Source organism: Equus przewalskii, chromosome 19, assembly GCF_037783145.1.
Source record: "Equus przewalskii isolate Varuska chromosome 19, EquPr2, whole genome shotgun sequence".
Taxonomy (NCBI): Eukaryota; Metazoa; Chordata; class Mammalia; order Perissodactyla; family Equidae; genus Equus; species Equus przewalskii.
Genome location: NC_091849.1, coordinates 36,971,154 through 36,993,814, shown reverse-complemented (window position 1 = coordinate 36,993,814; position 22,661 = coordinate 36,971,154). Strand labels below are relative to the sequence as shown.

General features: G+C 53.9%; 1 protein-coding gene across 2 annotated transcripts in view; it reads left to right on the top strand.

Annotated features, from left to right (window-relative positions):
* Positions 1–22,661, top strand: part of CPNE5 (copine 5) — an 86,036-nt gene that overhangs the window by 8,606 nt on the left and 54,769 nt on the right. For both annotated transcript variants that reach the window (XM_070584482.1, XM_070584481.1), the window contains exons 2-3: positions 6,320–6,360; positions 7,164–7,210. In XM_070584482.1, coding sequence (XP_070440583.1) covers positions 6,320–6,360; positions 7,164–7,210 — 88 coding nt within the window. The remainder of the gene's footprint in view (positions 1–6,319; positions 6,361–7,163; positions 7,211–22,661) is intronic.

The following is a 22,661-nucleotide window of genomic DNA, read 5'->3' as shown; positions in this document are numbered from 1 at the left end:
TGGCCTGGGATTCCTTCTGCCCGTTAGGGCGGGGAGTGGGACAGGAGGGCGTGGAAAGCCCTCCAGGTCTTCTCCTCAGCTGTTCTTCGGGAGCAGCCCATGAGGCTGGGGGCAGGGAACGGAGGGTGTGAGTGCCAGGGGGCGCTGCTGGCCCGCATGGGCCTGGGGAACCCCTGGGTTTGGGTAATGGAGGCGCTCCCTGTGGCCCCTCCAGATGGGCCTGGGCTTCAGCGTGCAGGCTCAGTGCGCCCCTGGCAAGATGGGTGACACGGGGCGCCCAGCTCAGCCCCGGCTGCCTGGCCTGTAGCGTGGGGACAATGTCTGCCTCCTGACATTGATATTCAGGTGAACGGGGTGTCCAGGTTAAGCACCCAACCAAGGACTGGGTGCAGATTCTACCCTGGATGAATGTCATCCCTCCCCGCCCCCCCCACCCCCCCCCCCACCGTCTTTGCCTGCCTCGGGGGTTGGCCAGATGATTGGTGTTGAATTGCTCCATAGAGAAACGGGGTGTTGCTGGCAGGTCCCTCAGGCCCACGGGGCTCTGTGGGCCTCCTCAGGATTCCTGTTCCTCCCTGATGGTGGCTCCCCTGTGCCCAGTCTGCTCCCCTCAAGGAAGGCCATTGAGCCAGATGGGCAGTGGCGGACGAGGGCATGTGGGCACTCAAGTTCCTACTCCAGCCCAGCATTAGGGGCAGGGAGGGGAGAACATGGGGCATCCCTAGGAGCCATTCACTCTCCACAGACCTTTAGTGAGCACTGAATGTACGCCAGGCACTGAATTGCAACTCACTCTGTGCTGGACACTGTTCTCACTGTTTTGCGTATATGAACTCTACTAATTCTCTGAAAACCCCTAGGAGAGAGGGACAGTTATTACCCCCACTTTACATATGGGGATACTGAAGTGTAGAGAGGCTTGGTGAGGTCATACAGCTAGAAGGGGTGGAGCTGGGTTTTGGACCCAGTGAGGAAGCTCCAAGTCTATGCTCTCAACACCCCTCAGCTTTTCCTAGAGGTAGAAGGGATGCTCAGGGAGGGTTGTGGGGAAGAAGATAAACCATCTTTTCTTAACCTTTTTAGCCTCGTGAGCTTCTTCGGGAATCTGATGAAAGCTCCCCAGAAAGAATACATCCATCTGTACCAATATGCCTCAATTTGCTTAAAGTTTTGGGGGGGTCCATGGACCCCTGTTAAGGACCCCAGGTGCAGGAAAAGCTGAGGGAGAGTGCTCTTAATGTTTCCTTCTGTGCCGTAGGCAGAGTCATTGCTTGGTGCATCCGGGCAGCATTCGTGGGCTTTGTTTAGAGACAGCCAGGGAGGTGTGATGGTCAGTTCACCAGCAACTCAGCCCAGGGGCAAGCGAGTCTCCCCTCAGATGGGGCTCCCCAAGGGCGGGGCCGCGTCCCCCTCAGACTGGGGCTCCCTGGGTTTCTCCTCCTTTCTCTGACTGAAGAGCCCCAGCTTCTACCACTGACTCTCTTAAGCCTCGCCGATGGGAGACTGTCAGCCTCAGGTCCCCTCCTTTAGCACCAGCCAGGAGCTCTCATTTTGGCCTTCTAGCACTTTCTCCCTTTGCTGGGGCCTTGGGGACCTGAGCTCACGCCCAGTGCGTGGTCGTTCTCCCGCTGCGGCTGAATTGGAAATGATTCCTCGGGGAAGAGCGGGGAGGGCAGGGGCCCCGGCTCTGCTTCCCCAGCCTTGATTTAAGGAACAAAAGAATCCAAACTCCAGGCTGCTGTGTGGACAGCTGAAGGGTTTTATGCTCTTTTGGAGAAAAAATACATTTTCTGCTTATTGGAAAAGACTTCTCTTTGAGCTCTCCAAAGATGGAAAGTGGAGAAAAAGCACTTATGGTCCGGTCTTTCTGTGCCTTTGTGGTTCCGGCCCTGCTTCGGGGTGGAAGACCTGGTTTCCTCCCCCAGGCTTCTTCCTGGCTGTGTGTCTGTGGGTGAGTCACTCACCATCTCTGAGCCTGGAGTGCTCAGTGGATCAGGGTGAGGATCATGTAAGAGCCTTCAAGTGCTGTGTGTGCGTATGTTGTTGCGGTGGGGGAAACTGAGGCCCTGACACCTGCTGTCCTGACATATGGTATTTGGACAAGTGCCATCAGGAACACAATGTGTGTGTGTGTGTGTGTGTGTGTGTGTGTGTGTCTGTGTGTGTAGTTTGTTTAAACATGGCTTCTGGGGCCCTGTCCAGACCTACAAAACCAGACTCCAGGAATGGGGCCCAAGAATCTGCCTTTTTACAAGTGAGGGCAGGGGCGAGTCTGAGGAAGCGAGAGGCCCATTGCTCATGGGGTGAAGCCATCTCAAGGCCAAGAGGGCAGGCTCGGCGGCCATGAGGCTTCTGTCAGGGGAGGCGGGTGGGGTGAGGCATGGTAGGGGGCAAGTGTGGATGAGGTAGAGATCAGAGAGGGGTATAGGGTGCAGGGACCCAGGAAAAGGGGCAGAGGGTCCTCAAGGGGGAGAGGAGAGAGGAAGGGAGGTCAAGGAGGAGCCTGAGGTTGGGGAGAGGCAGGGCTGCTCTCTGCCAGTGGGGGGATCCACACGCACTTCACACTGGGGCGCTGGCAGTGTATGTGTTGGGTCTGGGCTTCTCAGACCGGTGAGGGTAGAGATGGCTTGTGTCACCCGTCCCATCTCTCCTTCATCACCAAGTGAGCCTGAGCACCCGCCAGGAGAGTGACTGCCCTGCTCAGCACCAGGCCAATGATGACTGACCCATGCGATGAGCCTCACTATGTCCAAGTGCCCCACAGCAGTCCTGAGGGAGCAAGTGTTTTCAGTCCCACTTTACAGATGGGGAAACTGAGGCATAAGGAAGGCAAGTAACTTGTCCAAGCCTGGGATGTGAACCCAGCCCATGCACTTAAGCATTAGGCTCTACAGCTAAGAGGAAGTAGAGTGGCGGGCCCCGAGCATGACCAGGCACCATGCAGGAGGGGAGACAAGTGCCTCGCTCACACTTCTGGCCATTCCTTTTGGTCTTCCTTCATCCATCCAATTCGCAAGGCACCTGCTGAGTCAGTGCTGGGCCAGCCTGCAGTAGAGGCGGGGTCCCTGTCCTGGAGGAGCGCACGGCCTGTGTGAAAGAGAGATGCACCCCTGATTTTGCAGCCCAGGGTGTACTGAGTACGACTGCATGCTGCAGGCCAGAGAGAGCTCGGGGAAGGGGCGAGGAAATGGTTGTTGGTCAGTGTCTGTCCAGGGAGGGCAAAATGGAAGAGGAACGACAGGAATGGGTCTGCACAGACGCTGAGGATAATCTCAGCAGACTGGAGGGAAGAGGGTTTGCATTACCCTCAGATGCCACGGCCAGGATGGCCCATGCCCCAGGGCTCAGTGAGAGTCCTGAGGTCACTGGATGGGGAGCCACCAAATCTAGGTGGCTGGATTCTATTTCTTAGTCAAGCTGTGTGCCTCTTGCCCAGCTGGAAGGGTGAGCAGGGCCAAGAAAAGCCCACTTCTCTTTGAAGATAAGACTCCTTCTCTCTCTTTCTCTCTCTCTCTCTCTCTCTCACACACACACACACACGCACACACACTCACATTTAGGCTAAAATCCAGGGTCTCACTCTCTTTCTCACTAGCCTAGACATGACTAAACCTGTGTTCCAGACCCAAACTTGGACACCCAGACCTTTGAGAAGTCAATTGACCTCTCTATGAGGCTCACATTCCTGATTTATAAAGGGATTGGAGAAGGTGACCTCTGGGGTCCCTTCCACCTTGAACATTCTAGGATTTTCTGTAGTGATAGAATTTCATTATAGAATTCAAAGACAAACCCCAGCACTTGCTTTCATAGGGAAGTCCCGCCCCCCAGCCCTCTTTATTGCTTTCCAGCTCCTCATCGTGCCTCAGGTTCCACCACTGTAGAGTCATCTTTGGTGTTAAGGCTTTTGTCCTTTGTTTAAGTCAAGACAGACGCTCCCGCCCCTAAAGCTAGCGCACTGCAGGAGGAGGTCTGCCCACCTGGGTGCGGATGAGCATGTGTGAAAGTGGGATCTTACCTGTCTCCCCTCCCCTGCTGCCTGCTTTCCAGAGCTGCCTTGGGCATCGGTTCATCCCACGCTCCCTGCAGTGGGCTGGGAGGTTTATCCGATGGTTTTCTAAGTGACCACTGGCTGGGAGCAGGTCTGGTGGAGGAGGGTGGGAGCCAGTGAGGGGCTGTGTGCCTGTGGGGTCATGGAGAGCTAGCCGGGCGGCTGCTTTTGGGGAGAGGCCCCTGAATGAAGAGACTGGAATGGAGGATGGGGATCCAGGGACCCCTCTCTTGGGGACATCTCTGGGATTCTGCTCAGGGATCAGAGCTGGGGTGATTCACCATCTGGGGCCTCCCCCGGCAGCAGGAGACACCATGTGCTGGCACCAGGTTGCTACTGCATCTATCTGTCTGTCTGTCAGTCGGTCTTTGTCTCCCACCTCAGGATTGGGGGCATGGGCAGTGGGGTTGACTGTGGGGTCAAGTTGCCCAGTCAGGTTGTCACACTTGATGGCTTTGGTGATGGTGACCCAGGGTAAAGCCTCCTTCTAGACCTTTCTGGCTCTACCACTGCTTGCTGTGGGGTGTGGCCACTCCTGCCTCTCTCTGGGCCTCAGTCTCTCCTTCTTCAAGGAGAAGGTGGAAGAGACGATCCTGAGGGTCCCATCCAGCTCTGATGTTTGGGGTCGGCTGTCAGGAAGCTACACAGACCAGTGTCGATTGTTTCTCTTCTCTGGGAAAGGGGTTCAAAGGGCACAGGGGCCTGTGGGGGGTGTGGGAGGGCATGAGGGGAGGTGAGAAGACCACTGGGGACATCTTTGAGGGAGATGGGACAAGGCTGAGTTCGCTGGCAAGGGCAGAGCTTAGCTTTAGGGCGTGTGGGAAGCAGTCAGTAGCTCACACAGGGGAAGCTTCCAGGAAGCTCCTACAGGGACGGGGCATGAGCGGGCTACCCGAGTCAACAGGGCCTTCAATGGGCAGGTCTCCTGGTGGGCCCCTGGGGCTCGTCCCATTGGGCCCTCTGGGAGACTGTGGGACACACCTCAGAGCTGTCCCCAGGGTTGAGGGGGCGGCAGTGAGGAAGCAGTGCATTTCTCCCCCAGCTCCTGCCCATCTTGCTTGAGGGCTGCCCTGGAGAGCGTCACCTTCCTGGTAATTGCAGCCTGGCCTGCCAGAGGAAGCCCTCAGGAAAGAAGCAGGCGCAGGAGGAAATGGTGGGTGGGCGTGTACAGGACGAGGAGGGCTGGGAGGTAGGGGAGGGCATCAACAACCTTCAAGGCTGTGACGATGGTCTCCCTTGTACAGATGAGGAAACGGAGGCTCAGAGAGGTTGAGTCACTTCCCAGCCAGAAACCAAGTTTCCAGGGGCTGTGTTGCTTCCTGACAGCAGCAGGTCTCTGTAGAATGAGGGACACCAGATGTGCAGGACATCCCCCTCCCTGATGTCCCTCTGCCTCCACTTTCTCATCTGGAAGATGGGATGATGCCTACCAATGCTGATCTTGCAGGGCAGGGTAGGAAGATTTGCATAACACTTAGGGCAGCGCCTGGCGGGGGGGGGGGGGGGGGGGGGGCCGGGGGGGGTGGTTTTCGATGCGTGGGAGATGGGGGATTGCACAGAGGCGGGGCAGGAGGGGCTCAGCACCTGCCTGCTCAAAGACTGCTCAGTCCCCAAACGTTGTGCCCATCATCTTGCTGTAGTGCCTTCAAGTGAGATTATTAGGGCCATGTGATAGCTCTGGCCTTGACCACAGAAGGCCCCTGTTCAAATAAGTCTGCGTCCCCTGGGAGGTGTAATTCATTAATCCATCAGCACAGATGAGACGATGGAATAAACTGGCTGTAAGCAGAGCCCAGAGAGAATGGGACACTGGATGGAGACATTTTGATTGCTTGATTTTATTTTATTTTTTTGAGAGACAGAGAAGTGGTAAGAAGAGAATTTCCAGAACAGGCTAAGACATTGGGCAGATTGGGATTTGGGCCGAGAGCGAGGGGCTGTGGGACGCGGGGTACCAGGGTACACAGAGTGTGTGGGGGGATGTGTGTGCAGGTGTGTGTGCAGATGCGTGCATGTGTGTGTATGTGTCACTGGTGTGGGTGGGGGTAGGTTGCACCACACACCCCAGGGAGGCGGAGCTGAGGAACCTCCAGGGCCCGCAGACTTTAATGAGCGCCTAATAAACATGTGCAGAAGGAGCCGCAGCTCTCCCTGTTTTGCCGGAGGCCAGGCTCGCGGCAGCCTCGGGGTCTCAGTAAGGGCCTGAATCCCCCGAGATCGCCTCCTCTCCTGGGCTGTGCTAACTCCTGCTCTCTCTCCCTCTTTCAGGAACCTTTTGGACAAAGACATGTTTTCCAAGTCTGACCCACGTAAGTCCTGCTCTGACAATAATAACAGTGACAACAGCAGCAACGTTAGGACTGATGGCAGCAGCCAACACTGGAGCCCTTACTGAGCACTAACTATGCGCCAGGCACCGTCCCAGGTGCATCAGGCGGTTGAATGTTCCCCCGATACTGTCCAGAGAAAGACAGCTGGGGGGGTCTGACCCTTCCCTGCCCCTGTGCTAGTGAAGCCTCGACACAGCCAAGTGGGTTGGGGGGGGTCAGGGTGTCTGGGGCCAGAAGGTCTAGTCCCAGGGAAACCAGTGCATTTGAGAGCCCCAAGTGGCTGTGGTCCGAGGGGATGGGCACTGATTTTGGAGCCTAGGGTTCTAGTCCTGAGCAATGCCACTCAAGTATATGACCTCAGACAGGTCGTTGGCCTCCTCTGAGCCTCAGTTTCCCCATCAGTAGAGTGGGGCTGATGTTAATAGTAGGTCTCACGAAGCTGCTTGGGCTCTAAAGGGACAATGCATGTTTCAGAGGCTCTCTCCGGCCACACCTCTGCCACCCAGTCCTCTGTCATGCCCACCTGTCTACCTGCCTCACACTTCACACTTGCTCTGGCCTGGATGTGAATGGTCCCTGCCCCCTCTCCTAAAGGGTGCCCCTCCCAGACACGCCTATGCTCTAGGCCTGCTTCTTCAACCCCACCCCACGCCCACCCTCCTCCCCACCCCTACCCAGGCCAGAGTCTCCTGAGGTGCCCTCCCTCCGGGGCCCTCCCCATCTGGGGTCCCACCTTCCTCCTGGCCTGAGGTGCTAACCCTTTTTTTCTCCTCTCCCCACAGTGTGTGTCATGTATACTCAAGGGATGGAGAACAAGCAGTGGCGGGAGGTAGGTAAAGCCGCTTTCCCACTCTGGTAACATGGGCCTGTCCCTGATTGTCTGTCTGTGTGTTTGTCAAACTCTGGAGTTATCCCACCTGATATTTCTAACTGCGGCATCTAAGCTCCCCAGGAAGGACAGTAAAGTGTGCAGAGGTGGAGTGTTGTCCCTGCTGGTTCAGGAAGAGACTGAAGGTGGAGGGAAAGTACCTGCCCTCGGGGAGCCCCGGTCTGAGGGGGGACGCGGTCTGAGGGGAGACGCGGCCCCGCCCTCGGGGAGCCCCGGTCTGAGGGGGGACAGAGGGAGTCCAAGCCCACCAAGATCTCTTTGTCTGGTGGCCTGAGACCTGGTACAGCATCTAGGATATGCCTTGTCCACAGTAGCCTTCCCTTGGTTTCTGACTAAGGTGAGCATGGCTTCTGTCTAGTGATGCCCTGATCAGAAACCGTCAGTGACTCCCCTTTGCTTTGAATCAAGTCCCAGCTCGGTAGCCTGGCTTCCAAGCCCTGCCACAAGCCAGGACCACCCGCCTTGCCAGCCTTGTCTCAGTTCCGTTGTCCTCACGGCGCTCCGTGTGCCTTTTGCCCCTGTGGTGGTGTGTATGAGGAGAGGGCGGACTGGAAGGGCTCACTTTCAAGAATCACAAACTTTTCATGGGTGGTTGTGAGCCTCCTAGACCTTGATTCTATTCCCCTCCCAGCACCCAGAGGGATCCTGTTAAAACCCAAGTCAAATTCTGTCCCTCTGCTCAGAGCCCTCCAGTGGCTCCCATCTTGCAAAACCATACTCTCCATGATGGTCCACCGGCCCTCACGATTAACTTCTTTCACCTGGCTGACCTTGTCTCCTACTGCTCATTCCCTCCATCACTCTACTCAAGCCACATCCGCCTCCTCCCGCTTCAGGGCCTTTGCACTTGCTGTTCCTTCTTCCTGGAATGCTCTTTTCCCAGATGTCCCTGTGGCCCCCTCACACCTCCCTCAGATCTTAACTCAGATGTCATCCTATCAAGGCCTTCCCTGGCTACCTAATCTGACATTTCAATCTCTCCAACACACATGCCCGTTCCTGCTTAATTTTTCCTCCTTATCATTTTGTGCCACAAACCATAAATGGCACTCTGGTTTGCTTACTTATCTTGTTTGTCATGTGTCAGCTCCATGAGGGCAGGGATTTTCATCTGCTTTGTTCACTGTTATATTTTAAGCCCCTGGAATGGTGCCCAGCACACAGTAGGTGCTTAATAAATGGCTGTTGAAGGAATGCAAGGAGTAGGAAAAGGAGCCAGGCAAGGATGTGGCAGCCATGGTCTCGTTCCCATCTCTGCTTCCTTCCTCCCTCAGGCCTTCTGTGCCAGCTGGTTTTCAGGTGCAGAGAGGAAAAGGGGGAACCCGATCAAAGGTGAGGGTCTTGATGCCCCTGGCTCCTGTTTGAACAACAGAAGTAGCAGAACTCCTTACTGTTGGAGAAGCAGGTCTGGCCAAGCAAGGACGAGGTTGAAGTCTGGGGGTGAAGAATGTTCTCTTCCGTAGTCGAGGAGGTAGGGGCGGATTTACTGGGACTCAGAGCCAAAACTGGTTTCCTGTGGCCTTCCGAGCTGTAGGAATTGAGCTCACGCCTTCTGGTGATCAGAAGTGGCACAAGGCTGGGACAAAAGGGGATTTGACCTTGGCAGCCCCACCCCATGCCCTTCTCCACCTGTACCTGTGAAGTCGGCCTGTGGGCTGTGGATGGGGTCTCCACTGAGAGAGGGACGCTCCAAAGCCTAATGGGGCCAAGGCAGCTCCGAGAGCAGAGGGACAGGGGCCAGTTCCCAGGGCCTGCAGAAAGGGGAAGGGAGAAGAATGGTGCCCGAGATGACCAAAGCCAAGAGCCCATGGTGGGGTAGAGGGGCTTCCTAGAGGACATGACGAGAATGAGAGTGGCCAGGAAAGCTTCTGTTCCTCTGACTTTAGTAAGGAACCTCCCCTGCCTTGTTAGCGGACTGCCTGGAGCATCGCCTGCCGTGCTCCCTGCTCCGCCTTCTCCCTTCCCCCTCCCAGGCTCGGCAGAGGCAAGAGGCTGAAGGGGGTGAATTTTATCCATAAAATGTATGGGAAATATTTCCACAGGGGCTGGGCTAAAGTTGACTTTTTTGCCCTCTCCAAGACTCTAAGTCAATTAAAGTGTAAACCAGATTGCTGGGGAAATGTTTGGCCTACTTAAGTGAACTAATTACTTTTAAGGCCTTTTGGCTGAGCTTCATAGAAAGCAGGAATGTGCTAATGTCTTAGTGATTCATTCTGAAAAGTCTGGAAGGGCCTCTTCAGAAGGGCACTGCTCCACTAGTCATTAATTGCATTCTGTAATTGAGACTTGTCTCCCTTTGGGTCAGGGTCCCCGTTTGTCCACGTTGCATCTTACCACATGTACCCGCAGGGTGGAGCAGAGGAAAGGTGTGAGGCCTGGGTGTCAAATACATCTGTGGAGGACCTGGAGCAGTTGCTTAACCTCTCTGTGCCTCAGTTTCCATTTATATAATATGGGGTAACACCTACCTTGTAGGCCTGTGGTGGAGGAGAAACAACATGATGGACATAACATGCATGGTGCATAGTCATTGCTCAGTAAATATCGTTGTATAGCATCATCCAGAGTGTTGGGGGCCTTGCCAGTCACTCCCCCCATTTCAGCCACTATTTGCAACAGTAAGCATTTACGAGGCGCCTGGGGAAAGAGGAAGATGTTCAAAAGAATAGAGCTTCACTAGCAGCACGAGCTGGAACTAGGGAGTTTGCAGCCTGGAGGGGGAGAGTCACGTGCGTGAATAATTTTAACAGAAGAAATGGTGAGAAGTATCGATGAGAATAAAATGAGAGAAGTTATAGCCAGAGTGCCATGTTTGGCTAAAGCACTTTGATAGCTCATTAAATTTTTTTAAATGGAATTTTAACCTAAACGCAAGCCATCTGGCTAAGGGGTGCATGATGTGGAGCAGAGGTGAATCTGGGTCAGAAGGAACTTCCAGGATCATCTGGTTCAACTTCCACATTCTTTTGAGAGGGGCAGGATTGGTCTCAGGTGGCGGAATCAGGGTGCTAGACCCCAGAGCAGTGGGAGCATCCACTTGGAGGAGCTGATTGAGCTGGGTTTCAGTGAAGCCGGGGGACATGGCACAAGGGTCCAGCAGCAAAGATGGTGGTGTAAACAAAGGCACAGAGGGCGGCCTGGATGAGGTCAGTCTGGGTCCTGAGTAGTTGGGGGATGTAATAAAAGGCTATTTATAAAGCAGTGGGCGAGGTTTAGGGAAACCAATGAGGGGTGATGAATCATGGGGCTGGCAATAGTGGGAAGCCATTGCTACTCCAGGCCTGAGGGGGGAGGGGGAGGGGGTGGTTCCTGGAACTGCAAGGAGGCTTCCTGACAGGAGCAGAGGCCCTCAGTGGAGGACACGGTCAGCCCAGCCAACCTCACCCTCTTGCCACCCTCTGTTCCCCTGCCAGCACCTCCCACTTGTGGAACCCCACTGGAAAGACCTAGGGCAGGGAGCTGTTGATGCAGTCCACATGGGCCAGCCTCCCAGGCACAGAGCAGGGTGGAGAAGGCTGGGAGTGGATTCGGAGGGGCAAACGGAGACCATCCAGAGCAGACAGTGAGCAGATGAGCGAGGCTGGCAGCGTTCAGGGTGAGGCGCTGGCAAGATACAGGAAGAGGCAACTGAAGGGAGCTCATGGCTGTCAGGCTGAGGACAGCTGAGGTCATGGGGTTAGAATGTCAGAGCAGGAGGGTCCCTAGAGTCGAGGAGACTGACTCCATTTACGAGAGGCAGTCAGCACCATGCCCAGGCTTCAGGGGTGACTGGCAGAGCTCAGTCACATGGGTACCCCTAGGACACAGGCTTCAAGCTGTTTCTGGAGAAGGGAAGATGCACTCAAACGTATCGAGACCCTACTTCTTTGCCTGATTCTCTGTGTGACCCACAGAGAAAAGTATCAGCGATGGAGAATTTAAAGAAAAATCCAGATCTCTCTCTATGGAACTGCCCCTGGGATGGAAGACCGCCTTCGCAACCAAGCAGGAACCAATTCTTACCACTCCACCTGCTAGTTCATTGCAAACGTCTGTTAGCAGCATCTTGGCTGAGAGCTAATCATCCTATGACCGGAGGGAGTCAAGTGCAGGCACAGCAGTTTCTCCAGGCAGGGCCTAGACTCCAGAGTTGCACAAGGCGGCAGAGGGATGAAAGCTGTTCTCGTGGCCCCTGGCGGCTGGGTTTTGGCTGATTTTAACCATTCGGGTCATTTTAATGCCTTCTGAGAAAGCTCCATCTTCCTAGCACCTAAATCTGTCACTGCATTTTATGAAAATTGACTCAAGATGTAATTTTCACCCAGGAAATGGAGCACTATTTGCATCAAGGTTTGCCAGGGACTTCTGCATGTCCTGGGAAACGCAGGCTGGCCGGGCAGAAAGAGTCCCAGAAACGCTCTCGCTGGGAAGAGGGGCATGATAGGGCGAATCTCGTGGTTTCCCATTTGAAAAGGTGGGGAGGGTGATCCCTGCCCCTCCCTTGCCACGGGACTGTCCTGGCCAAGGGCCCCTTGCAAAGAAGGAGATGGGTATCACAGAACCTTAGGATGACCCATACCACCTGCAGGGCGTGTGGCCCCAGCCACCACACCCACACCTCCCTGCTAGAATGCTCAGTCTATTTTTGAGTAACCTCAGCCCGCTGAACATTTTAATACCAGCTGGGGATGACCGTTCATCTCTAAATATTCGGAATGATCCTCCTCGGAGCGCCTTGATATGTGCCTCCACGTAACTCTGACTCAGTGAGCATGTGTTGAGCACCTACTGTGTGCCAGGGGAGAATGCTGGGACACAGAGGGGTACCAGACAGTGTCTGAGGCCAGAGCAGCTCACTTGCAATTCAGGGAGGTAACAAGAACAGCAGTAATAATGCTAATAGCAAACACTTACATAACAGTAGTGTGCCAGGCACTGTTGTAAGCATTTACATGTAGTAACTCATTTAATCCTCACAACAGCCCTGTGAAGAAGATATCATTATCGTCATCATCATCATCATCATCATCATCATCATTATTCGCAGAGGAGAAAACTGAAGCACAGAAAGACCAAGGTGAAAGTGGTTTCTAGAACACGAAATTGTAAGACCCATAATAGAGTTATCTATAAAAGGCAAAATTCCACTTCTTCCTAATTCTGCCCTCCTTAGATGGACAAAGTAAGTTGGTTTCTTCTTCCACGTGCTCTTTCCCTCAATATTGGAGGACGGCGCTCAGGCCCTGTTAGTCTGCTTTCGGGCAGACTTAGAATGTGACCATTTCTGTCAGTGGTTCCTCTTTGCATCACTGTCTCTTGTCCCTTTACCAATCCAGGCACAGCCCTGGAACACATGTCCGTTTGTCAGTGTTCTTCCCAGAGGGTGTGTCCCGCACCGTCCACTTCTCCAGCCCAGAGGGTCACGGACTGGCTTCCTCCTCACCAGGGCTTGACCTGCACGATCACGCTCCTCCCTCCGGTCTCTGCAGAGTGTGTCTGTTTCTGAGGGTTAGACATCTGTCGGCACTGTCTAGGCGTCCACTAGCCTTTTTGGCAGCTGTCTTTGACTTACTTCACTTTGAGTTTGGAGGCTCCTGTGTTTTTCTCACATGAGGTGCTGTCCAAACAGAATTCCTCCAGTGTAGATTTGGCAATTGAGTTTTTGAACCTAAATGTGACATATTACGTTTCCCTCTGTGATGTGTCATTTGGTAGATTCAGTCTGTAGTTACGGTCTGATGATCATGTTGAATTACGCTTGTCCATCCTCTTGGTTCTGCTTTCTGGTGCTGGCGGCGGCAGTTGTCATCCACATGAGTGACAGGGGGTGAATGGGATGGAGGTCTGTGGTCCTCCACTAGACACCTTTTCCCAGATTGACCTCAGTTCTTTAGCTGACCTTTGGGATATGCTGTTCAGCCACCTATGTAGTTCTACATAACTTTGTTATAACCCTTCCCATATTTCTCGATCTGGTCCTTAAGTATGAGTAACAGTCAAATGCCTTGTCAGGTGAGGCTGTGAACTTAACATCCAAAACCCTGGGTTCCCATCCCAGCTCATATTTATTGACTATGTGACTGGTGAGGTGTTTATCTTCTCCAAGTCTCAGCTTACTCAACTGGGAAATGGGGTTGGGACATCTTCTTGGGAGGACTAACTAAGATAATAATACTTGCGAAAATGCCTGGAAATATCCGTTGTAAGGTGCCCTTGCCCAGCTTGGGCACCTGGGCGCTCCATCACAGTGGGAACGGCTGCGCTTGGAGACCCAGCGAACTAAACCAACCTGCCCGCACCCGGAGACAGCCAACATTCTAGAATATTCAGGCTTCCTGTGAAACCTGAGTCCCCTTCTCAGCCTGGGGCGCCAGGACCTGATTGGCTCCAGGAGTGAGGGCTTCCAGGAGGAGAAGGGCTTGAAGGGAAGCATCCCAGCTCCTTGTGGGAAGAGTTCCTCATCAGGAGGGGCTCTTCCAGGACGGGCCAGAGGCAGGGATGCCATTATCGCTGTGTCGTGCCCAAACAGAGCATTGCAGTTTGGCTCCCTGGCCGCCAGGATGGTGGCCGCTGACAGTGCAGGACCCCAGCTCCCTGTCTCTCTGGTGCCTTTGTCCTCTCCCGGTCTTTATCTTCCTGCGATGTTTACCTGCCTCTCAGTCTGCCCACCAAACTCTGCCTCTGTGAGTGGCAGCCTGTCTGGCTCCTGCTCCCTTCCAGACCTCGATCTTCCTCTCTGGCTCTGCCCTCAGCGGCCAGCATCCCTTCTCTCCCCTTTAGCTCCTCCTGAGCTAAAAAGTGCTTTTCGCTGGTTCCGATGGCTCTCAAAATCACAGCTCACGAATTCACCTGTTCCCTAAGCCTCTGAGACAAAACATCAACTTCTTAGCCTGGTGTTAGAGCCTCTCCACGCGGACTACCCTAAAAATGGCCGCAAGAAAGGGACTACCACTGGTGCCCCCTGCTGTGTGCTCTGCTGGTGCCTCCCAGTGCTGCAGCGACCACTGGGGAGGTGGTACTGGCCTGGGAGGCAGGGAAAGTTGAAGCAGCTGTTCAAGGCCATGTGGTTAATGGGCGCAGAGTCGGGATTCAAATCTGTTACGAAACCACCTAAGCACAGTGGGCTCTCTGCAGCTGTCGGGCCTTTGGGGCAGATACCAGCAGCCTCCCACAGGCAGGGGTGGGTGCAGGCACATCTCTGCATCCGCTCAGCCTCCACCGTGGAGCCTACACAGCCGTGAAAACACGACTTGGGCTGACTTCTGCCCCGTGCACCGGTGTCTTGGGTTGAACTGCGTGGATTTGCGCCTTGAAAACGTTGGCAGTTTCATATGGTCTAACATTCAAGCTTAGACTCTGCCTAATATTAGCAAGTGGCCCCCAGTCGCACACCTGTCCTATATGTTCAGTGAGGTCCCAGGACCTACCTCTTGGCTGAAAGGCTAGCCGGAGGCAGGACAAGAGACTGTGTTCGTGCGCTGGTGAGGATCAGGCTGCAGTGGCACCATGTGTGGGAGAGCGCAGGGGTGTCAGAAGCCCAGGCCCGTTCCCAAGGCGTGAGGTCGCTGGTCTCCACAGATGCTCACACACTGCTAGTGCAGGTGCTTACTTGCTTGTATGACACTTCTAACCACCCATGTGTCTCTCCACACCTTCCTGTTGGCCATGAAAAATCATTGCTAACATCCCTCTGTTCATAGCTTCTCCAGTGCCCAGGAGATAACATATTTGAGGTGAGGCCTCCTCGTTAGGGTCTTTCAGATGTAACTCCCACTCCTAGGATGGAGGAAACTCATTTAAAAAGATAATTTCAAGTCATATATTATAAACAATAGAACAAAACGCAAGCTGTTTGACTCCAAGCTTTTCTCAGCCTACCTCGTGGCCTGTTCCCCGCTCCTTCCCTAGCTGTGTCCTCCCTCCAGCTTCCAAACATTCTGCGCCCCTGGACTGCTGTACTTCCCACCCTCATGCCTTTCCTCCAAAGGAAGCCCTCCAGCCACGCCCCTGCCTTTATCTGACTCTGATTCCCCTTTAGCTCTCTCTGAGCTCCCCAGACACGCCGATCCAGCAGCCGAGATTGTTCCTGATAACTCTGATTGTTCAAGCTACTCAGAGAATCAACCAAGATGTACAGAAAATCTGCTGTGTAACAGTGGGCATCCTTTACTGAGTGTCTGCCGTCTGCCCAGCATCTCAAACTCATCGTCCCTAATCCTTATAACAACTTTGCAGGCAGGGAGAGATTATCCCCAGATCTCAGAGAGATGGTGAGGCTTACCCCAGGGGACAGGGCAAGGAAACCAGAGTTCTCTCCCTGTTGAACCACAGAGGGGTGGTGGTGTCATGGGTGGTTCTTGGGAGTCAGACAGACCCGGGTTTGTCTCAAGACCCTGGTACTTAGACCTGTGTGACCTTGTATTAGACACTTACCCTCTCTGAGCCTCAGTTTCCTCACACGTAAAATGGGCAACTAACAATACTTACGTGCTGGACTGTCTGAGGATTAGAGATAACATAGGATAAGTTGGAGGAGCCAGGTGGGCACTTGGTAAAAATAGTATCATTGATGGGGTCTGGGTGCCGGGCAACGTACCAGGCGATGTACGCGCTTTATCTCAGGTAACCCATTCTGTAGATAAGAGAGTGGAGGCCAAGAGGAGAAAATAAGTTGAATAAGACACTCTGGTATCCTCCAGGGTGCAAAGCTGTAGCAGGGAAGTCTCTGCCCTCAGAGAACTTACGGGCAGCTGGGGATACCAGACAAAGATATAGAAGGATTTAAACGCCTCGTTTTCTTCATTGTGATGAGGGTATTGGAACAGATTTTCTTGGAGGCCTCAAGTTCCAGACCACGACTAGGCCAAGAGCCACCCAAGTGGTTTAGACATGAATTCTCAGCACTTCAGAGCAAGGAAAGATCCAGAGGGCTGGGGGGGCTTCCAAGGGGAGGTGGCACCAGGCCTGGGACTTGAAGGATGGTGGGAGGAAGAAAGGGCGTTACAGGAATGGGGCCTGACGTGAGCAAAGTCTGGAGGTGGGACTGCCCCGCCTGTCCATGAGACGGCAGTGACTGGATCTGACTGTGGCCCCGGGGTGTGTTGGAGAGACACGAGAGCTCAGCTCAGGAAGGGCGGGTGGCACCCTGTAGGGCCCTGTTGGGAGTACAAGGTCTTAGATTTAATCACGGTTCCCAAAGAGGCAGCAGTCAGTGAGTAAGTGTTTATTGAGCACCTACTATATGCCAGACCCTGATCCAGGCACAGAGTGGAGAACAAGACAGGCAGAGTCCCTGCTCTGGAGCGGCTTGAAATTGGGTAGTTTCAGGTACTGATTGCTAAGTGCTGTGAAAGGATAAAACAGCATAATGAGACAGTGGCCAGAGGGAGCTGCTTTAGTTAGAGGGGCTCAAGGAAGGTCCTGCTGAGGGGCTGGTGACCCTGGAGTTGAGTCCTGCGTGGTACATGCATAAGTCTGGGAGGAGGGTGTTCCAGGCAGAGGGAACAGCAAGTGCAAAGGCCCCGAGGTGGGAACAAGCTCATTGTACTCGGAGGACAAAAAGAAGGCCGGTGTAGTTTGAGTGGTGTGAACAATGAAGACAGTGGGCGATATGGTCACAGAGGTTGGCAGGGGCTGGTCCTGTAGGGCTTCATAGGCCATGTAGGAGTTCAGGTACTGCTCTAAGTGTGATGGGAAGCTATTTGAGGGTTTCGAGCAGGGGAGTGATGCAGCCCAGTTTATGTTTCAGAAAGATAGCTCTGGCCACTGTGTGCAAAGCAGACTGCAGGGGAAAGGGCAGAAGGAGGAAGACGGTTTGAAGCCTTGTGGAGCTCCCGGGATGAGATGATGGTGGGCAGGGGCAGTGGGGATCCAGCTTGTCCAATGGCCAAGAGTTTAAATGTAAAATGAAATGACCCTCTGCCCACCAGGCTGTGAGCCCAATTTGGGATCCCTGATGACCAGTCTAGGACCTGGTGGCTGAGCTGTTGAGAGTGTGGGCTCAGAAGTCAAGGTCACAGGGTCCAGACGCGGGCCGCCGCCTGCCCAGCTGGGCTCTTGGGCAAGAGCTCGGGCTCCCAAGCCTGCTGTGAGGATTAGCCGAGCTAATTCATGTCAAGTGCCTGGGATGCATGGAGAAAATGCTCAGTAATGGCTCTCATAAGAAACCCTAAGTACTTTACTTAGGAAAATATTGCTTTACCCAGAGGAAGAAACCGCTGGCATCATTTCAGACATCCTGATGCCATTCGGTAGGAACTACAGACATTTTGGGGTGCGCATGGGGACACATGCCTTTAGGGCGAGGCTTGTGGAGGCCCCTCCCCCAATGCGCTGCAGCCAGACCCCGGCCCAGCCACCCAGGCGGGACCAGGGGAACAGACTGGGGGAGTGTCGTGCCAGCAGCTTGGCAGCCAGGCTTGTTGGTAAAAGGGCCATTCCCCCAGAAGCTGGGATGATTTCACAGATTATCTGGAACAATGGCTAATTAGGAACTAATCTTTTTGGCAGGAAGTCTTTCATTATGAGCTTGGTAAAATTTCACAGGCTGCTGCTGGTGTCTGGGGCCAGAGAGGAAACCTTCTCTGTCCAGGCCTGAGCACTGGGAAGGCCTCTGGGGCCTTGGGTCCCCTCCCTCAGGTCCCCCCTCTCCACCTCGGCCCTTCCTCACCTGGAGGCCTTAAGAAAACAGGAAGTGGTCTGGGAGGCCACTAGGCCACAGAAGTTGTGGTTTGCTCTGTGTGACTTTAGACAAGCCCCTTCCCCTCTCTGGGCCTGGTTTTCCTCACTCTACAAGGAGGGGGTGGCCACAGAATCCTGGCCACCTCCAGCAAGAGAACTTTCCAGACCCAAGATGGTGGCGGGCTTGGCATGGAACCAGGTCTTCTGTGCCCCTCCCCACAACCCAGGCCCCCCTTTCTGGTGCCCTGACCTCAGGCCCTTCTCCTCTCCAGCCGTGGGCGCCCACCTGGACTCCATTCCCGGAGCCAACCTTGGAAAGCACATTCTCGTTTCCTGTTTCTATTTGAGTCAGATAGCTTTCTGGCCTCTAATTTTAATCCCGGTGAACATGATTCATGAGGGGCCAGGGCTGGGCTCTGCAGCAAGGCTTCTAGAATCCCCAGTTAAGGAGCCATCAATAATATATGAAAATTATAGGGGAGCTCCGGCTGGGGAAGGGGGGCAGCTTCGAGGTAGAGAGCAGTCTGTCAGTTCCGGCCTCTTTCGGTCTGGCCGGCACAGCAAGGGGGCTTTGCAGCTGGGGGGAGGTCTCCAGAGCTTCTTCCAGCTGTAATTTGTAAAAAGGCGAGAGCTGCTTACATCAGGGGCCAGTAAGATTGTCCAGGCTCACAGAGCCACCCACTCGTTACTGAGTTACTGAGGCAGGGGACCGCGAGGAACACCACAGGGCGCATGCGGTGCCTCGTCACTCTTGGGAGCCCTGGTTCCCCCTCCCCACCGCCTGGTGCCTCTGGTGGGGACCCTCTGGCTCCTGGAGCTCTGTTCCTTCATCTGTAAGACTGGGATGATAAGAATATCTTCTCCACGAGGTCAGTGCTGCGTTAAATGAGACCATGGATGTGCGGAAGTGTTTTGAAGATGAGAAGTCACGATACAACATGGAAGGAGGAGGAGGCTTTGATGGAAGGAAGAAAGATGAGAGAGGGGGCGTTGACAGGCTGCTGGGAGAACAGGGCACGGCCAGGGCCGGAGCCCACCTGCCCTGGGCTCTTGTCATGGCCCTTTTCCTCGTCAGCTGTGTGAACTCCCCAACCCCTTCTCTGACTCTCTTTTCTCATTGCTTGAGAGGATTTGGTTCCTTCCGGCTCTAAAATGTTTAGGTTCTAGGTCAACTCGTTAATTAATCAACAAATGTTTATGGAAATCACAGGAGGGACCAGGACTGGGGGTGTGTGTGTGTGTGTGTGTGTGTGTGTGTGTGTGTGTATAGGGCTTGGAAGTGGGGGTTGAGCAGAGGTATAGGTCAGGGCACTCACCTGTACCACCTGACCTGTAGAACCACCCAGCCCTGCAGGAAGAGTTAACAAGGTGGAAGGGACCGTAAGCACTGCAGACATTCAGCGGTTGGGCTGGGGGTGGGAGAGCTACAGGAGGACAGACTGGATAGGACATAGTCCCAGCCTCACTCATGGTATTAACCTCGTATTGGTTAGTGACGAGATCAACTCCTTATTGATTTGGAGCCAGACTGCCTGGGTTTAAATCCTGTTCCTGCCACACATTAGCTGTGTGACCTCGCGCGAGTCACTCAGTCTCTCTGAGTCTGATCTCAGTTTACTTATCTGTAAAATGAGGACAATAATAGTACTGCCTTATAAGGGTGTTATGAAGATTAAATGAGCTAATATATGGGAAAGACTTAGTGCCTGGCATGCAGTAGGGCTATATCAGGGTTGTGATAATAAGCAACAGAACCCTGGCCAGTGGGGGTCCTGGGCCCATGGCCTGGTTACCCCTCTACCCCACCCTGGCCCCAGGCCCCAGTGCCCTCAGCCGCAGGCATTTGCGGGGAGTTGACCCAGATGTTGGGAGACGTCCCTGAGCTGCTTGCTGTCGCTGCCCCCAGCAAGAAGGAGGGGCCCAGATTTTAGAAATCTGGAAGCAACAGAGAGAGCCTCTTCCCAGGCTGCCTTGCTCTGCACCTCCTTGCCAGTCAGTGTGTCTGAGCGGGCCTTCCCCCCGCCCCCCACACACACACCCTCCATCCCCACTCTCGCTCAGCCGCCTCCTTGCCCAAGGGCTCTGCCTGCCTCCCTCCCCTCCCAGAGGCCAGAGTGCATTTTCTTCTCCAGGCCTGGGTCTCTAAGCAGAACTTTCCCATTCCACTGCCTTTTTTCTAACGGAGGCCTGGGGCATTGCTGGACCCTGGCATTGTGGGGAGCCCATGGGGAGGGCAGAGCTCGGATCTTAGTGGAGTAGCTGGTTTGTAAGAGCAAAGGGCTGGCCCTGCGTTTTCCCCTCAGCCTTACCCTGTGTGTGGAAGATATCTGGAGAGAAACCACTCAGAGCTGGGGCCTCCAGGGGACTCAGGCACGGAGGACCCCTTTAGACAGAGGACGGAAACCTTCTCAGGCATGGAAGGTAAGCAGAAAATGTCAGTGGTGAGAGCCAGGAGCATCTTCGAGACTAAGTATGTTAAATAAATCAGATCATTTAAGCCTCTGACAGCCTTACAACGTGTAGATAGATGGTTATTCCCATTTTACAGAAGAGGAAACTGAGGCACAGAGAGGTGAAGGGATTTGCCCAAGGTCACACAGCCAGTGAATAGTAGAGCCAGGTTTCAACCCAGGAAGCCTGGCCCCAGACTGCTCTGTTAACTACTTCACTTTACTGCTCTATGTGGGAAACCCTAAGATCGGCCTTCAAAGCTAGAATCAGTGATTCATAAAGCTTTCTTTTTTTTTTTTAAAGATTGGCACCTGAGCTAACATCTGTTGCCAATCTTTTTTTTTTTTTCTGCTTTATCTCCCCAAACCCCGCCTGTACACAGTTGTATATCTTAGTTGCAGGTCCTTCTAGTTGTGGGATGTGGGACACCGCCTCAACATGGCCTGACGAGCGGTGCCGTGTCCGTGCCCAGGATCCGAACCCTGGGCTGCCGCAGTGGAGCACGCGAACTTAACCACTCGGCCACGGAACCGACCCCCATAAAGCTTTCTGAAGACATGCTTCCCTTTGAGAAATTGATGAACACCATGCATCTCTCCCCAGAAAATGTAGACATGTACAGATATTTGCATTCAATTTCGGGGTGTCACAAACCCACTTCGAGCCCAGGTTAAGATCCTCAAACCCTGACCCTAATCATGTAGTATCATTCCCTACCTGGCCCTCACTGTGGCACCTGTGTGGCTGGGATGGGTGGAGGTTGGGGTGGGAGCCCTGGTCCCTGAGAGTCCCCGCTGAGGCCCTTTGGTGGGACAGCAGTACTGAGCCCCTGCATCCCCAAGGGCTGTCATGGGACCTTGGGTTTCTTGGCTGCATGGGCGGGAGTCACGGACTCAACTGCTGGCTTGAACCTTGGCCTGGGCCAAACCTTTGGACTGATCCAAAACGGCAATTGCTTTACAAGCAATTGTTTGAGACGTCAGCAGGAGAAGGGACATCCTGATCGCAAAGAGAGAGGGTTGTGGACTTTCTGAAGATGGAGTCAATAGTCAATGTTTAGCCAGGACTAGCTCTCTGCCTCCAACTCCAATTAAAACTTTTTGTAATACAACCTCCTCTCTTTGCCTTTAAAAATCCCTGATTTTACTCCCTAGTGGGACACTATTCGGGTTTCTACCTGACTCTGTGCTCCCCAAATTGCAATTCTTTGGTCCCAAATAAACACTTTGCCGGTTAAACTGGTTTCTGCTTTTGCGGGTTGACACATGAATGTTACACAGTCTGAGAAGAGGGGGTTCGGGGCGGGAGGACCCTTCTTGGTTTGTGTTCAACTGAGTTGGAAATTGTGTGTGTGAATGTGAGAGAGAAAATATATGTCAGGGTCCCAGCAGAAAAGAGAATTCTACTCAGTTGGTTTAACTGAAGAGATTTAGTGGATTTCTTTCAAAGGTGTGGGTGAGGTTGTGGAAACCCAGAGGGGACAGTGCAGCACCCAGGGCCTAGCACCAGCAGGGAGCTGTTCCCACCCCAGGCTTGAAGGGGCAGTGGCAGGAGACAGTGCTGTGTCTGTGAGTGAGAGGCAGAGGGTGGGACGGGGTGGGGGTGGGGGGAACGACACACAACTTCTCCCAGAACCATGGTGCCAAGGCTGAGCCAGAGCAGGAAGAAATACCCCCTCCTCTGTCTCCTCCCATCTCCCTTCTCCCTGTGCCTTTGCTTGCCTGACCCCAATTCTCAATCCCAGCCCTGCACTGGCCTTTGTCCCAGGGCAGTGGTGGGACAGCTGCCCACCCGCCCCCATAAATCCCAACTTCTGTGTGTAGCAGAGCCCCTGGGAACCACTTAATTTAGTCCTCAAAGAAGTTTCAAGTCTGCCTCCCTTTTGAGGGTCTCACTGGAGCTGATGATATGTAATTAATGCTGCTTAATTGATATTCTTGGGGCTTAGTCATAGAGGTTGTAGGAGCCCTTGGGAGAATCTTTTGTGGCATGTCAGGAGCCTTTCCCACTGGGTTTTGTTGCCAGGAACAAGAAGTGAGCTTTTCAGAGGGTGAATACCCTAATTTCCAGGGTTCTTTCTCATTTATACTTACTCTTTCTTCCCACTGGGAGGCTGTCCCAGCCCCCGGGGTCAGGCAGGTCCCCCCTCACCTCCCTGATGCCTTGGCCCCTTCCCCAATTTCACACCACAGCCTACCCGGTCCACACTTGTCCACCTTCCCAACAATTCTCTAGGGTTCTCTGTGTTAGAATCACTGGGTAAAACAAAGATTTTGGGGCT